This window comes from Equus quagga, chromosome 15 (genome assembly GCF_021613505.1).
Source record: "Equus quagga isolate Etosha38 chromosome 15, UCLA_HA_Equagga_1.0, whole genome shotgun sequence".
Lineage (NCBI taxonomy): Eukaryota > Metazoa > Chordata > Mammalia > Perissodactyla > Equidae > Equus > Equus quagga.
Genome location: NC_060281.1, coordinates 28,140,092 through 28,157,713, shown reverse-complemented (window position 1 = coordinate 28,157,713; position 17,622 = coordinate 28,140,092). Strand labels below are relative to the sequence as shown.

At 42.3% G+C, this 17,622-nt stretch overlaps 1 protein-coding gene across 1 annotated transcript in view; it reads right to left on the bottom strand.

Annotated features, from left to right (window-relative positions):
• Positions 1 to 1,391: 1,391 nt before the first annotated feature.
• SLC26A8 (solute carrier family 26 member 8) overlaps positions 1,392 to 17,622 on the bottom strand; it is a 62,224-nt gene continuing 45,993 nt past the window's right edge. The window contains exons 11-19 of the mRNA XM_046639850.1: positions 16,206 to 16,301; positions 14,955 to 15,061; positions 14,804 to 14,873; positions 14,286 to 14,378; positions 14,045 to 14,176; positions 10,153 to 10,518; positions 7,408 to 7,462; positions 7,124 to 7,308; positions 1,392 to 1,847 (exon numbers count right to left, since the gene is read on the bottom strand). Of these exons, the coding sequence (XP_046495806.1) occupies positions 1,392 to 1,847; positions 7,124 to 7,308; positions 7,408 to 7,462; positions 10,153 to 10,518; positions 14,045 to 14,176; positions 14,286 to 14,378; positions 14,804 to 14,873; positions 14,955 to 15,061; positions 16,206 to 16,301 (1,560 nt within the window). The remainder of the gene's footprint in view (positions 1,848 to 7,123; positions 7,309 to 7,407; positions 7,463 to 10,152; positions 10,519 to 14,044; positions 14,177 to 14,285; positions 14,379 to 14,803; positions 14,874 to 14,954; positions 15,062 to 16,205; positions 16,302 to 17,622) is intronic.

Below are 17,622 nucleotides of genomic sequence, written 5' to 3'. Positions count from 1 at the left end.
CATGCTATCTCTGTGATTAAGATAAACCTATATATATTTTGTGTGTGTGTGTGTGTGAGGAAGATTGGCCCTGAGCTAACATCTGTGCCAGTCTTCCTCTTTTTGTGTGTGTGTGTGAGGAAGATTCCCCTGAGCTAACATCTGTGCCAGTCTTCCTCTATTTTGTATGTGGGATGCCTCCACAGCATGGCTGGTAAGTGGAGTAGGTCCACGTGCAGGGTCCAAACTCAGGAACCTGGGCCGCTGAAGTGGAGCATGCTGAACTTTCACCACTTGGCCACGGGGCCGGCCCTGACACCTATATTTTAACAGGGATTTCTTTCATCTGACAGATGAGAGAAAGTGAGTACCTAAGCAAGGGGAATCTTGTTTATTGAGTGGAATATAAAATTCAGGATTTCATTCACCTTTACCCAGGGGTCTATATTTCCCTTCTGGTTGTAGCTTAATACTAGGTATTGTTTTAATGGAAGAGGGGAAATTTTTTGAATGGAGTGGGACCAAACTTGCAATGATTGACTTTTCCAACTTCTAAGTGGTTTGTGTCTCTCCCAGATTTTAACTAAATTTGGTCCACCGAGAGTACAGTTTTAGATTGTCTGTATCTTAAAAACTTGTAAGAAAGAAGCAATGGTGAATGTGAAGCTGAAGACCAGGGAGCGTTCTATAGAGCTAACATTCTCATCAGTTGGTGCAGCTGATTGGCCTTCTGAAACAATGGCAAGATAAGATCCTGACCTCGGGGTGGTGACAAAAGTGCTTTCAGCCCAACTGTTCTTTGTACTACCAGCCTCATAGGCTGGCTTAGCTTAACCTGCCTATTTCCTCCATTTCCACCATCAGTATAGTGAAGATACCTTGCATGTAAAATGCAAATTTTCACCCCCAGTTTTTCTTTTCCTTGCTTATCTCTTCTGCACCATGTACACCAACTTCTGGAATTTCTCCCTCCCAACATTTCCTTAGGCATACGAATACAGAGAAGGGAAGAAGATGCAGGGAGTGTCCAAATGTAACTAGAGTCATATATTTTATTTGAACTTCATCTCTTTGGAGGAAGGGGAACAGAGATGAGAGGAGTAAGTTAGAGATGGTCTGACAGAAAACCCAGAGGTGTGGAGTACGCAGAGAAGGAAATCCTTCACTAGAATACCTCCTGAAGGTGCAATGAGGTGAACCTGGATAGGGAATTCAGAGATAACTCTTGGTGTTTAGGATTGTGATTTGGGAGTGAGATCCCAGGGCTGAGCAAGGAGGAAGGCCAGCCAGTGGATGAGTCCCAAAGCGAGTACTGCTGGATCGTAACTAGTCTAGATCTCCTGACCAAGTGACCTCATTTGGGTGGGGAAGATTTGCCTGGGGAGTTTGACCCCTTATTCCCAGTTCATCTCCTAGGGATCCTCAGTGTCATGGCCCTGGGGTGAATATGAATTCATATAGTGACGTCTCCTGTCCACTGTCCGCTGACTAGGCTGAGTCTGAGTTGGGGAGTCGGGAGGCAAAGACTCATACAGAGGCCAGTACTGCTGCCGAGGGTAAGTGTGAACCCTTGATCTGAATTTGTGCTCGGGCATGGGCTCCAGCTCTGGCTCCAGCTCAGGCTCCGGCTCCAGCTCTGGCTGCAGCTCAGATTCAGGCTCCAGCTCTGACTCGGGCTCCAACTCACGATCAAGGTTCAGCTCTAGATGCAGTCCAGTCTCTCGTTCTGACTCTGGTGTGGGCTCCAGCTCCATGGCTAGGTCTGAGTCCTCCTCTGGTGTTGGCTCCTGCTTTGCGGTGAAGGCTGTACCCATCTTTTTGGGGATTTCTAGAAGATTGTTGCTCAATTTATGTCTTGAGTCTCCATTCTGAAATACATGCAATTAGATGGGTTAAAATTTCCAATAAAATTTACCTCTTGAACAGTCAAGGCGTTTCAGAATATAACAGGAGTTAAGTTACCAGAAATCATGAGTTCCTGGCAAAGTAGAAAATATTTCTGGCCTAAATCTGCTTTTTAGCTTCTTTACACCCTCTGATTCCTCAGTTACTCACTATTCTTCAGGCTTGATCAATCCATAACTTCTGATTTCTCTGGCTTTTCTAGCTAGCCTGGATTTCATGGTCTACCATTTAAACAGCAGTGGTCTTGGCAGCATTCTGAAACATCTTTTCTTCTTGATCTTACTTGTCTTTCCAACCCCCAATGTAATCCTTGGCAGGGCATGGAAGGCCCTCATGGCCTGGCCTCTTGCCATCTTCTTTAGCTTTATCTCCATCTGTAGTCCCCACCCTTTGCTCTAGCCATAAAATTAACCAAAGATGTTTGACTATTTACCTTTGCTCATGCTACTCCCTGTGCCTGCCTTGTCCTTCTCCATCTTGGCCACATACACTTATTCCTTATTCCAGATTCAGATCAAAGATGACCACCCAGAATCTTAGCTTCCTTTGTGTCCCAACTGTACCTCATTCACACCTCTATCATAGTGCCACTAATGTAGTGCCTTATTTATTTACAAATCTATCTCCCCTTTAGACTCTAAGCTCCTTGCGGTAAGGCAGTGCCTGGTTCTTGATCTCCTCAGTACCAAGCACTGAGCCTGTCACTCGGCAAATGGCCGCAGGCTTGGTGAATCAGCCTTACAGCAGCATTCCGCAGAATCAACAACTTTGGCCTTTCCTGAAACATTGTCTTCTCTTCCACCATATGACACTCTCTTGCTTTTCCTCCTTCCTTCCTGGTCTCTTTGTTGTCTCCTGAACTTCTTCTGGGCTTCTAAATGTTGACTTGCCCCATGGTTTGATCCTGGGACCCTTCTCTTCTCCATCTACACTCCCCCCATAGGCAATTAGTCCCATAATTTTCATTACCATCTATGTGCCAATGACTTTTTGGTTATAACCCTTCCCCAATCTGCTGGTTCGTATATCCACTTCCATTCTTGACATCTGCACTTGGATGTTTAATAGGCATCTTGAATTTAATACATCTGAAATAGAACTTGCTCCTCTCCTAGTCTTCCCTAGCTTAAATGCTAGAAAAAAAATTGACATACTCAATATCAAGTCTTAATATAAGTCCTGATAAGGATGTTAATAAACTAGGAAAATACTTTTAAAAAACATAGTAAATATAATGTCTGTCTTAAGCCAACTGTCACCACTAGTCTTAATGGAGATACATAAGAAGCTTTTCTCATTAAATTCAGGAGTAAGACAAGACTCACCACTGTTACTTAAATTGTTCTGGGAGGTCTAGCTAATGCCATAATATATGATACTGAAATAAGAATTCTAACAATTGAAAAATAAGAGATTTATATTATTTGTAGAAAATATTTTTCTACCTAGAAAACTCAAGAGAATTAACAATAAAACTTCTTATGACTAGTAAAAGAATTCACAAAGGTGGCCAAATAATTAAATAAAAATCAATAGGTCTTCTATATGCTAGCAATTGCCAGTTAGAAAATATAATGAAAAAGAAGATTCATTTTAAAAAGCAATGCAAATGTAAAACATAAAGCATAAAGTATCTAGGATTTGTCTACATGAAGAAAGTCACAAAACCCTACTATGAAAGCAACATTTAAAAAGTCTGAATATCATATTAAGAATCTACAAGAACGTAGAAAGAAAAGATAAATGAAATGACTGGGTCAGAAATATCCTCTGCAATGGAGGAAATACAGGCATCGTGATTGACACCATGAGCTGTGGAATCAGTTTAATGCAACAAGGATTAAATGCAAAGATTTAATGTAATAGATAAATAAATAAATAAAATTAAAAGACTGAATAAATGTAGAGACGGCCCATGTTCCTGGATAGGAAGAACAAACACTGTAAAGATATCAACTCTCAAATTATTTTCTATTTTTAATCCTATTCTAATGAGAATTCCAACAGGTGTTTTTGGGCGGAGGTGATGATGAAAGATTCAAAAGTTTGTTTGGTAGAGTAAATTGTTGAGAATGACTTAGCAAATTTTGAAATAGAGCACTGATGACACAGGACATCTTAACTAGTGTTAAAAGGTATTATAAAGTAGTAGTAATTAAAACAGTGTGATACTAAAGTCACTCAGAACAATGAAACCAAAAACTAAGCAAGAAGTAGACTTTAGTTTTCATAGGAATATAATATTTTGTGAAAACAGCATCTCAAATCAGTGGAGGAAGGGAGGCTTATTCAATAGATGGGATAGCTCAGATGGTTAGCTATATAGATAAAAAATAAAGATTACTCGTCAACACTGTACACTGAAGTACATTCTAACTAGATTAAAGAGTATAATAGGGGCCAGCCCCATGGCTGAGTGGTTAAGTTCGCATACTCCGCTTCAGTGGCCCAGGGTTTCACTGATTTGGATCCTGGGCGTGGACATGGCACCGCTTGTCAAGCCATGCTGAGGCGGTGTCCCACATGCCACAACTGGAAGGACCCACAACTAAAATATACAACTATGTACTGGGGAGATTTGGGAGAAAAAAGCAATTAAAAAAACAAAGATTGGCAACAGTTGTTAGCTCAGGTGCCAACCTTTAAAAAAAAGAAAAAAAAGAGTATAATATATTAAAAAAAAAATAAAAATCTAGAAGAAGATATAAATTAGTATTTATTTATTTCCTAAGTGAGAATGACATTCTAAACAAAGACCAAATGGAAAATAAGAAAAAGAAAGATTAATATAGGAAAGACTACGTAATACATAAAAGCAAATATGTCAAGTGTGTCATAATTATAAATCAAATAGAGAAACTTCCACTTATAGTAAAGGCAGACTACACAATTCAGACCAACCCTCCTGCTGAGGACCACTAGAAGAGCGGGGTAAAATATTTTAAAATTTCTGCTTGGAGGAATCATAAATCTAACAAAATTGTGAAGAACTACCAGGCCAAGATTTGGCAAAAAGTAGAAATCTAGAGAGGTGAGTCTGGCATTTGGGGCCACTTCTGTAGAGGGTATTTGATGATCCAGAAGTGGCACATATAAGCTGAGCAGTGCTTTTGACAACCTTAAGGGCTTAGGTTGCCAAAATTGGATTCCAGGGTCTGCCAAAGGAGGGGCTATGGTAACCCTTCCCATAGACTGCATCTGGGCTTTGGGTTAACTGGATGGCCTAGAGGACCTCAAGTCCTGAAATCAGATCAAAGTGACCCTATATTGCGACTGGCAAAACAATCAAATTCTGTCCGGAAGAAAAATATCATCCTGGGTCTCAAGTTATTTCTATAAATATTTTCCAAATACAATGTCTGGCACACACCCAAAGATTACCGGGCACATTAGACTTTGATAGTGAAGGATGCATGCTGAACCTAAAAGTATGGTTCCTGTACCAGTAGCATCAACATTACCTGGTAACTTGTTAGCAATGCAAGTTCTCAGGCCCCAACCCAGACCCACTGAATCAGAAATGCAGGGGATTGGGGCCCAGAGGGGCCCAGAAGTCTGTGTTTCAACAGCATAATTTGGTGATTCTGATGCATACTAAAGTTTGAGAACCACTGGAAGTCTCCAAGCATAAGTAGGAGGACCTCTGGTCAGAGATGTTGACAAGAGAATTCTTGCTGCAGGTGGGGATGGATCTAAGAAGCTCGGAGGTTTCTTCCAGTTTAAAGGTTTTGTGACTCTATGCTTTTATAAATGGGAGTGGACGATAGAGCAGAATAGAGAAAATATGTTCAAATTAGCTATTGAGGAAAAAGTTGTTCTGGATAGGCAGAGGCACATAACATGTGAGAACTCTCAACAAAGCAAGGGAAAAACTTGGTAATATGTTAGTTAAAAAAAGAGATAGAAAGAGTCTCCAAAAATTAAAAATAGAAATACCTTATGACCCAGCCATCCCACTACTGGGTATCTATCCAAAGAACTTGAAATCAGCAATTCCAGAAGTCCCATGCACCCCTATGTTCATCGAAGCATTATTTACAATAGCCAAGACGTGGAAGCAACCTAAAAGCCCATCAACTGATGATTGGATAAATAAGATATGGTATATATATATATAATGGAATACTACTCAGCCATTAAAAAAGATAAAATCGTCCCATTCACAACAACATGGATGGACCTTGAAGGTATTATGTTAGGTGAAATAAACCAGGTGGAGAAAGACGAAATCTGTATGACTCCACTCATAGGTGAAAGTTAAACAGAGAGACAAAGAGAACTGATTGGTGGTTACCAAGGGAAAAGGGGTTGGGGGGAGGGCACAAAGGGTGAAGTGGTGCACCTACAACATGACTAACAATAATGTACAACTGAAATTTCACAAGGTTGAAAACTATCATAATCTCAACAAAAAGTTAAAAAAAAAAAAAGAGATAGAAAAAGACCATATTTTACAAGCTTGGATATTTTTTACTTCTTAAAGTTTTTAAAAACACATTACTCTGGGAATACTTTTCTTGTCATAAAAAATTCAAACATGGTTGAAATGTAGTAAGTCAAAGAATCAGGGGTTTAATTAAAAAATAATTTCCAGTCAGTAGATAATATTTTGGTGCCCATCTGTGTTTTAATTTCCTTTTTGGTGGGAAACATTTCACCTGCATAGAGACTGATTGAACACCCTGAAGTAGGCCCAGGTCTTTGCTTAGTATTAGTAAATGGCTAAAAATTCTGGCTTCTCTATCATTCCCCTTTGTATTTGGTCAGGCTGAGTATGTTTCCTATTACTCACAATGTAAATAATAGCCAAAGTGTTAGACTGGCAGACTTTTACTAGTTCATCAGATTTATTATTCATCCCAAGGTGTAGGGTGTGAGTGGATTCTAAAGGTATAGCTAGGGAAGATATTTAAAATATTTAGTAGTTGGCATGGGACTGGTATTAACCATGGTTGCTGTAAAAGGATCCTTGAGGCCTCTGCTGGGTTGGGGAACCCTCGCTTCAGTTGGGAGAGGGTCCTGGATGGTCCAGACGCCGTAGCAGTGGGGGAACCTGGGACTCAGGTGCACTGCTATTTACCAACCAGTAAGGGAGCATTTCAACATCTCAAAGTCTGGCACAGCCATACTCAAAAACCTTTCCTAGATGTTGCTCATCTCTATCTGATTGGGTGTCTCCACCCCCGCCACCCCGCACCCCTCCCCTGACCCCCAACCCTGATGCCTCACATCATCCAACCTTGTCTGTTTCTGAGTAGGTTTCCTGTATCACTGTCTCAGACTCATCCACGCTTAACTCGGAGGACTCTGGAAAGCTCCTTGGCAGGGCAAACAGCACAGCGTCGTGGACGGTGAGAAACAGCTGGGCCTTGGTGATGCCAGCGTCAAAGAAATCATTCCTCTCAAATGCCCTGACAACAGAAGCTACAAACCAAACCCAGAACACACACAGGGTAAGACACCTAGGGAGGAGAGCCCCCAGGGTGCAAAACATAGCCCTCTCCTAGGGTGAAGGGTACTCACAGTGACACCCTGCTATGAGCACCAAAATGTAGGCGTTTTGGAAAGCATTGCACATCTGCGGAGAAAGAGTAAATCAGTGTTAAGAGATCTTCATACCCACCAGGAAAGGGTCTTCTAATTAGCTGAGTATTAGAACCCCTTCGGCCATTCACTTTTCTGGGGTATATGTACCTTTGCATTTCTTTTCAGCTCTATAAACATTTGATGAGTGGACTTCTGTATGCTAGGAAATGTCTAAAGTGCTGGGAATACAAAAGAGAATCAGACAGTCTCATGTGGGGTGGGGAGTGAGAGGGAGGGTTGCCCATGGTCTCAAGTGGGGAACCAGTTCGCATAAAGAGATAATGTTTGTGTGAGGACAGGGCTAGATAGAGAAAGGCACAGGTGTGATGGGAACACTGCAGCCGCCTCAGGAACAGCCAGATATTGGTATTACTGCTTAGAGTTTGCACGTGATCCCCTTCTCCCTGGAGTTCACTGAGCAGAGGGGGCAAAACGTGGCCCCGAGATGGGCAAGTGATACAGGAGGGAATGGAATTCAGGAACCCTGAGGGTCATATTCAGAGCTTCCCTACAAAGTTGCATTTGCCTTTAGTAAAACATCAGAGACTTAGTATCAGATTAATAAACATCAGATACTGACCTCAAGTTTACTTCAGCCACTATACATGCTCTGGGACAATAAATCTTAATGTTCAATTCAAAGCAAGTCAATATTAACCTTAATACTCTAAAATTAAATAGACTGTAACCCTGAGCGCTAAGTTACAATGTCAAAAGAAACAAAACAGACAGCCTCTGCTTCTTTCACTATCAAGAGGAAACAAGAAAGTCTCTCTTGATTATATGGTAAATCATAAAGTCATTTGGTAAAGAGCCCAAATGGACAAACTCTAAATGACAAGTGATGGGAGAGTGGAATCCTATGAATTGGGAAGAAGCTTAAATTGAGTGATTGTCTCTAAGAAGAACGATTGCTGGGATTTTTCTTAGTAAGTTTAAGTTTTCAATTATGAAGTAAACAGAGCCTGATGATTTCCTCCAATGAGGCGTTATAGAACAATTACAAAAGGAATGAAGAAAACTGTCTTTTTTAAGTGTAAATTTTAAGTGCACCATGATTCTCTGAAGGCTGTAAACTAGAGGTATCTGACATAGCCTCCGTTTTGGGGCTGGAGCAGAAAGTCATCAGCATACGCCAGGTGTGGATGACTCATGCCGAGGACCAGAACATATGGTGCCGCCACAAAAAAGGAAGGCAAGAGAGCAGAGAGGAGGAGAGGATGGCTTAGCCATACCATAGAGCATGGATAGGGTGATAGACAGTCAGAGGCTTTAAGTTCCAATGCTGGACAGGCCACTTACTAGCTACGAGTCTAGGACTCTCAGGGGGAAATGTGGCTTGTCCCTCAGGGCTATTGTGAGCATGAAATGAGATAGTGTATATAAATGTGGCATGTAGGAGGCATTCAATAGCATAGCTTGAGTGAAATCTAAAGTTAACAACCCCTGTGCAAGACTGGGAGAAGAGAACACTGCCCAGGAGAACGTTCGAAGATGAAAAAGCCCAAAAGACCAGAGGTTATCAAGGATACTTGAGTGTGGAAATGGGGTGGGAAAAAGGGTCTCAGATGGGAAAGCCGTTAACGTTGATCTCTTCCAAGCCTCTCATTCTATAGATGAGGAAACCAAGACCCAGCGCAATTTAGTGAGTTGCCTCCGGTGAGATAGACAGTGGTCAGCAGTAAAGCAGGACAGAGCACACATCCCTGGACCAGCTAGGATTCTTCCTATTGCCTCAGACCAAAGAGGAGCTGGACTCACTTAAGCGGGAACTGTATTTCGTTAGAAACAAGAAGGGATGATAAAATAGGATCTGAGGATGAAAGAAGGAAAATCAGCCAAAGGAGCAAAGCTCAAAAAAAGGTGGGTGCCATCAGAGGCAGGAGGAGAGTGTCCAGGATGTTTAAACCTGAGCCATCGCCCACAGGAGCAAGAGTGAGATAGAGGGTTGTAAACTGAGATAAGCCGGCTGAAAAAAAGATGTTGTACTTATGAGACATTAAAGCAATAAAACCAATATGGTTAGTTGTGCATTTAGACTGTCTATATTGTATAAGAAGGACAGAAATGAAAACTGTTAGAAAAACCAGAGAGTGGGAGAGAAGCCCGGATTCGGACACAGCTTTTGAAGGAAAAAATCTTCCTGCCCTTTTCACCCAAAGATGCAGGCAATGAAGGGGGAACTGGGGAAATGCCTATAGGTCCTTATCGGGCAGCCTCAGGCTCGGGGTGTCATTTCATCACGACTTCTTCAAATCTGAGTGCTTCTGCAATGCCCAGCTCAGAGCAGCTGAACAGTGGAGAATTCTTGGTGAGCTTTTTTTCTGAGCATTTGGACCCATTCCTTGAATAGATTTACAGCTAACTCTCAGAATATACTGGGAGTTGCTGGGTGTAGCACAGATTGCTGTTTCAATGGTGTTAAGAGGTTCCTATTTTTCGTTCCTTGAGAAATAATGTGCCAGGCTTAGGAAACCAACCCCAGTCCAACAAAGCAGAATTGGTTCATTTTCTTTTTATTCTGGTTGACCTGAAACTATCTTCAGTGTCCCAGTTTCTAGTGGCCTTGGAGTCACATAGCAGCTGATCAGTGACTAACAGGACTCAGTCAGGATCAGAGCTAGTGGGGGCGGGGGGGAAGAAGGGGATCAGAGCTCGCGTAAAAGCCTCCCCTGTACTCACCTGTCTTAACACGACTGAAGCCTGTGAATCCACAAAATGCACCATGGAGAAATCCAGGATGATGGTGTGGGTCATGGGGAGAAGAGACGTGTCTGAGCAAGGGATGAGCGATCTGTTCCTGACCTGACTTTCAGCAGCATTAGGCATTGAGCTGTTTCTAGAGGGGTTGTGAGGAAGCCAAGCATTCTCCACGTCCTCATGGTTTTGCCCTTGGTTTCTGTGAGACACGGAAGACGCTGCGTAGGGTACTTGTTCGTTGGACACAGTTTGGCTCATGTCTGTGCTCTCCAAACGTGAGCAGCGGATCAGGTTAATGGAGGATGAGTCGCGGTCCCGTTTACTTTCATATCGTTCTGTGTAAACAACCTGGGACAACAGAGTTAGGGGAGGACCGTGAGAAGACTCACACAAGGGTTGGAAGTACTTGCAACTACGCTGTTTCTATCTACTCACTCACTTCCCTCCCTCTTAGGAAGCTTCTCTACAGACCAGGTACTATACATTTTTTACTTGGATATCTCATTGTCACTTCAAGCTCCTGACTAAAACCACATTCAGCTTTCCTTCCCCTCACCACTCACAGCATCCCCCTCCCAACTTCCCTATGTGCATCAGTGACATCATCATTGTCTTAGTGAGCCAGACTTAAAATCATCTTTGATTTATTCCTTTCTCTCATCCCTGGGTTCTAGTTAGTCTCCAGTGCCTACTAATACTTTGCTTGAAGTATCTCTTCCATCAGTCCCTTTTCTCAACACCTCCTTTTCTGAGTGAAACAGTCTCTGTCAGACTTCCTTAAGGAGACAAAAATTACTTGAGCAGGGCTGTCTTTACCTTTCATTCCTTTCATCCTCCTAATAGGCTTGGAGTGCCTGACATAGCTAAAGGACGGTACCAAGCACCAGGAGTGCAACAGCATGCAAGATGTGAATGCTGACTCTGCAGTCACAGGGACCATTTCTACCTGGGGAGAGGCCATGTGTCCATTCAGGGGATAAAAACCAACATTTATGAACAAGAACGATAAGGCACATAGGAAAATGAAAGAGTTCATTTGCTAGAGTGGTATGATTGGGGTGTTTTTTTTTTAAAATCTGTTGTTCTAATAATGTTGCTTGTGAAATAAATTTTAAAAAAAGGTAAAGATATAGGAGGCCACCCAGTGGCATAGTGGTTAAATTCACTTTGGTGGCCTGGGGTTCATGGGTTCGAATCCTGGGCGTGGACCTACACACCACTCATCAAGCCATGCTATGGTGGCATCCCACATACAAAATAGAGGAAGATTGGCTCAGATGTTAGCTTAGGGCCAATCTTCCTAAGCAAAAAAAAAACCCAAAAAACAAAAAACAGAGTAAAGATAAAAACTATACATGATAGTATATATTATACAGCAAAAAAAAAAAAAAATGATGTAGACAGATAATATTACAGTTTAAAGGAGAGAGGTGTTCCCTAAGGCTCGAAGGTCACTGAGGCCAGGCCTTTGGGGGATAGCTGAGGACTATCTCAGTATAGCTCAGGATAGCTCAGTGGTGGGGAGATGCAAAGTCCTTCAGACAGAAGGACACCTCTGAGAGCCTCTCTTATGCCTCCTCCATGTACTCTACTCTTGTCTTTGAAGGGCTTTCCCAGCTACTCATGCCGTGCCTGCGTGAACTTGCTTTGGAGGCCAAGCCTCTTACTTTGAGGACCCAATACTTATGTCTACCTCAGTGTCTTTGTCCAGGCCTATCCATGGACTGGGAGTCCTTTTATTCAACCTGACATAAACCCAAATTTCTCTCTCCTGCTCAGCTTAAGTCCACTGCTACCATGACGTTTCTCTGACTTTTTGAGCTCATGCCTGAAGTCTCTTCACCTGAAGTCTTAGAGTTGTAAGAATCTAAATACACAATTTAGAACATAATGATATACTGTGTGGTATGGTCTACTATCTATTTTATCAATTTTAAGATGTGCTACTACTTTTTGCACTATCAAGAAGGAAAAAAATCCTGCAAATTAAACTATGACATGCCATCAATTGCACAATGTATCCACATTTAAGAGATGGGAAAAAAATGTATATCTTAGGATTGATAAAATACAATAATATCCTTACATGTCAAATTAATAGAGAGTTGTCTCCCTAGCTGGATTTAAAACTCTTATAAACTGCTTCAAAATAATCACGTGATTTTGAGGAGCTATTGGTGGGTGGGGGTATGGATGAAATAAGATTATGTATGAATTGATAAATCTTAAAGTGGACGGCAAGTACATAGAGGCTCATTATATTTGTTTCTACTTTTGTATGTGTTCAAAATTTTCCATGAAAAAACATTTTTTTAAAGAACAACCTGGATGAACCTTGAGGACATTATGCTAAGAGAAATAAATATCACAAATAGACAAATACCGTCTGATTCCTCTCAGATGAGGTATATGGATGTCAAATTCGTAGAAACGGAAAGTGGAATGGTGGTGGCTAGGGGTGGGGGAGGAGGGAATGGGGGGGGCTGTTGTTTAATGGGTACAGAGCTCCAGTTTTGCAAGCTGAGAAAGTTAAGGGGCTGGCCGGTGGCGCAGCGGTTAAGTTCCCCTTTGGCGGCCCAGGGTTCGCCAGTTCGGATCCTGGGTGCGGACATGGCACCGCTTGGCAAGCCATGCTGTGGTAGGCATCCCATATATAAAGTAGAGGAAGATGGGCACGGATGTTAGCTCAGGGCCAGTCTTCCTCAGCAAAAAGAGGAGGATTGGCAGCAGTTAGCTCAGAGCTGATCTTCCTCAAAAAACAAAGAAACAAAAAAAAACCGGTCAAAATGGTAAATATTATGTTATACCTTTTTTGCCACAATGAAAAAGAGCTACCTGAAGACAAACACCCTTAAAAATTCTTTTTCCTTTTTCATAGTGTCATAGCTCTGGCACGCAGTAGGAGCTCAATAAATAGTAGATGATCCTATTCTGCTCTCAAGAGTATTTGCTGATGTCCTGTAAAGAGCCTCTACAATACTCAGTGCAGTGTGTATTCAAAACAAAAATTAGACACAGCCTTGCTTCTGTCCCCTTGGCAGGGAAGTGGGTATTTTCGGAGAACTCAGTAGAACCTACGCTCCATTAGGGTGATGGGAACGAGCGTGGGCGCTCGGTGTCTGCAGGTGCCTACGTGAAGAGGGGCATGGGAGGTGTTTGTGTGTGGGGAGAAACCTCCGTGTGCGTGTGGAGATAGAGCTGCCCCTCTAAGAGGGTGTAGCTAGAGACTGGGTGAAAGGCCCCAAAGCTGGGAACGAGCAGCCTTGCTCTGGGGACAGGGAACATTTCAACCAAGTCCGAGTTGGAAATAGTGAATGCTTTGTAACTCATCAGCTAAAATAACCTTCAGATAGACTCCCCGCCTGTGCTTATCCGCCCTCCACCCTCCGCCGTCAGTTCCTTGGTCACAGGCAGACATTGGGAGACGCCGGCAGGTCCTTGAGACCCCCAGCCACCTTGACCCTGCCTTAGCTGGAATTAGGACACAGTCTTTAAGTCACTTATTTTCAGAACTCTAAAGCCAGGCAGCTGAAAGTCAGGGAAATAGGTCCAGCTGGGAAATTACTGACACCCTCCATAGGCAAACTCCTTGTGCTCAGATAGGTCGCTGGCCATTGAGTAGGGACTCTTGCAAGAGTCCGAACATCTCCTCCTGTCTACTTTCAGGTCAAGATCTGAACCTCAAAGGAAAACCTGTGTCTTCATTTCTGAGCAGAAACCTTTGGTTTCCAAGTACCCTTGATACATCTAAGATTCAAATTCCCTGAGGGGGATTGGATTTTCTTGCCTTTCTTTTTTTTGAAAAACAAACAAAAAAACTACTGTGTTCTTGTTTATAAAATGTAAAGAAAAATGCAGAAAAGGTGTTTCTAACCCTGGGCGGGGGCTCCGGTTCATCACAGTTGCAGTGACAGCGACACATCTTTTCTTCCTGTGAGTTATCTTCACTCTGATTAAACAGGCCGAAAACTTCTTCTTCTTTGAGAGGCACCCTCACCATTTCAACCTGAAAGACATGAGAGGGGTCTCATGCAGAGGGGGAACAGTGGAGGAGAGGGGTCCTGGGGGAGAGGTGGGGAGCAGGTGAGGAAAAGCAGGGGGAGGAAAGCCATTACCTCTTTTAACAGCTTCTGCTTGAGTTCGTGAACATTGACGTAGGTGATGGAGTTGCAGCACTGGAAGATTTTCACTCCAGGAATGTTCATAACCTGCAAGACAAATGTCCAGATGAGGGAAATTTCTCAGCTCCTTTTGGAGTGAGAAAAAAAAATCTTTAGAACCTCCTGGAGAATCTGTATTCTTCTCTGTAAGAGGCAAGGACTAGCAAATTCCTTCCTCCCATTTTCATCCCCTGCTTTCTTCTTTTCCCCTCCATTTCCTCACTCCTCTCTTTTTCTTGGCCTTCCTCCCCCTAAAGTACATTTCTAAATTATCCTTAGCTGGCTGCTATTCTCTAAGGATTTACCTACGGAAGTTACCCGGCTCTACCCTTGTGCATCACTTTCCCCGCCTTTGTAATTGTGTATCTGTAGTGCAGCAAACAACAGCAAAGGGATTTTGTAGAAGAACTAAGCAGCAGGCCTGGTCCACCCCATCCTTCGGGCAAAGGAGTGGGACTGACTTAGATTCTTACCTCCCGATAGTCATTGATGCTTCTATAAATGTTGGTGTTAGGGATCTGACCCAGGAGGAGAATCTTAGTTCTGAAAGGAAATGCGTTTGCCTTTAGGTCACAGTTGCCCTACCTTGCCATGGCCAACCTCCTATTACCTGCGACAAAGTACCTGTGTGACTGAACGGTGATGACGAAGAAGGCAAAAGCTACTGAAACAAGAAGCCCAACGTCCAGTCCCAGGAAAATGGCAGATGTGAACGTCACCATCCAAATAATCTTATGGAAAAGGGAAAAGGAAGACCATGATAACAAGCAGAGCTGAGAACATCGCCAGTCCCATCAACTAACCTTCACCCTCTCCCTCCCGAGACCTGGGATTTAGAGAACAAATTCCACAGCCACGTGGACAGATGCCATCACAAATGATTGGGTCCCAAGGCTGCCTGGCAATTCTTTTATGCATCCTTGATCACTTCTCTCTTCAGTTCTCTCTTGAAACTTCAGTTTCCTCATGTGCAAAATGTGGATAATAATATCTACTTTACAGTCTTTGTTGAGATTAGAAATACCATTTGTAAAACAACCCAGAACACACCAAATGGTAGTTGCTATTTTAAGACCTACAATAGTTACTGAGGATCTTTAACTTTCTTTTCAAGCCTGACTCCACCACCTTGTCCATCACCGTCAGCAGGTGACTTGACTTTCATCTTCACAGAGAAGATAGGCTGAAACTCCCTTAAATATTTACTTCCCCCTCCACCGGCCACTTGTTAGTGTCTGCACTCAACTTCGCCTCATTCACTCCAGTCCTGTTGGAAGTCTATCCCTCCTCCCAGGACTAGAAGCTCTACCTATGCCCTGGGCCACATACCCTCTTAGCTCCTCAGGGACAAAGATCCAAAAACTTATCCCCTTTCGCATCTCTTTGCCTCTACTGGGTCCTGCTCTCACTGTGTTACATCCCCTATCCTTTATTTCTTGCTGTTTCCCCTCTCTGTCCCCTAGTTTTGTGCTCTAGAGAGAAGGAGGGTGCTCCATCGCTTATTCTGCCTGGCAAGACACCTCTTTCTCTTATTAGGATTTGTGTCTCCTATCCTGGAGTGTATTTACATAAACTGGATTAAAATTTATTCACATATGCAACATATGGCAAACTCTTTTTCATAGATTTGTATGTATCTGTAGCCACTTACTTAATACCTTTTAATTTAATTTTGCATATTTGGGAAAGGTCTCGGTATTTCCATGCACCAAAAACCTTGACTCCCTTTTTTTAAAGCAAAAGTAGAGTACTAGGCATCAAAGAATTGCTAGCGTCCTTCATATCCGTGGCTGATCTCTTTTTGTTTGCTCTCTTTCTGTCTCTCCAACCTTCCCCTCTATCCTTCCCTACCTCGGCCAGCGCATCTACACTCACACAGTCATATTGGTTCTGCCTCCACAGATCAGGTAGGTTGTAAATGGTGTCAAGGTATGGTAGGAGGTTGCTCAGAATAATACCAGCCAGCACAGCCTGTGGGGAAAAGAGAAACTCTGCTTCATTTTCCCTTCAAGGGTACAACTCCCAAATCTCCACAAAGGAACCACAAAAGGTTAGTCAGCCTTGGCACTCAGAGATATCGTGCATTGATATTTCACAAAAATACCATGTCCAAGCTTCAACTCATGGTCTAATCAAATAAGTATTCTCCACGTTCTTCTCTGCTCTCCTCCATAATAATTTATCAAACACACAAGACAAGGTGAGGTCAAGGCCAAGGCCTGACTGATTTGGCCAGTAAAGCTACAACAAGCCCCTTTTATATTCACCTTATTTATTACTTACAGAGCGCGAGGAGGAATAGTGAAAGGTTACAGTCATCCAGGCCCCTCTGTTCCAGTGTTGTCACCTTTGATGTATGGGACAGACCCATGGTGAACTGGCACCTCCGGCTTCTGGGCCTTGCTTTGTCTAGTTTGCTTGACATTTCTATGTTCCTAGAAACCGTTCTCAGATGGGATGGCAAATTAAGGGAGCTTCCACTTACAGAAACTCTAAAATAGTTTCAATTGGACTTTTGTTCCAGTCTAATCATGAGACACTATAGTTATTTCAACAATGAGGAACTATTTTTTTTTTTGTCCGTCAAATTAAATAGACAAATCTGAAACATGGAAAACATCCCATATATATAGTTTTTGAGTGTAAAAAGATCTTGCCCTTTTGGAAAATAATTCAGCAATATTCTAAGAAATGCTGATATGCTTTCCCACACAAATTTTGTTCTATTTTAGAAGTCTGTCCTAAATGTAGAGAAAGGTAGATGTACAAAATTACTCATTGTTGTGTTATTTATAGTAACCAAAATTCAGACAACCTAATTTCTCAATAATAAGAAAATGATTAAATCAGTTATACAATGGAGTATCATGCTATATATTAAATAAAAACAAGAACATAAAATTGTGTGTACAGTTAGGCCACAACTATGCAAAGTAATACCTATTCATAGAAAATAATGTTGGTTAGATATTTGCCAAAATGTTAATAGTGGTTTATTTGTGATTGTGGATGACACTTTTATCTACTACGAATTTTCCAAAGTTTTAAAAATAAGCATGTCCACTTTTCTAATGGAAAGGATGTTTCTTAAATATGAGAAAATGAAGATCTGTGCTCATACAGATGTAAAACTCTTCAGGGCCTCAAAGTAGAATCTAACCTACTTTCAGAAACATTTTCTGGTGTTCCTGAAGTCCCTGCATCGGCTTCACGTTTCTCAGCATTTTCCTGGCCTGCCTCTCCTCTGTATACTCTGCCTTGGAATTAGAGCTGATCCTGCCACCAGGAATGG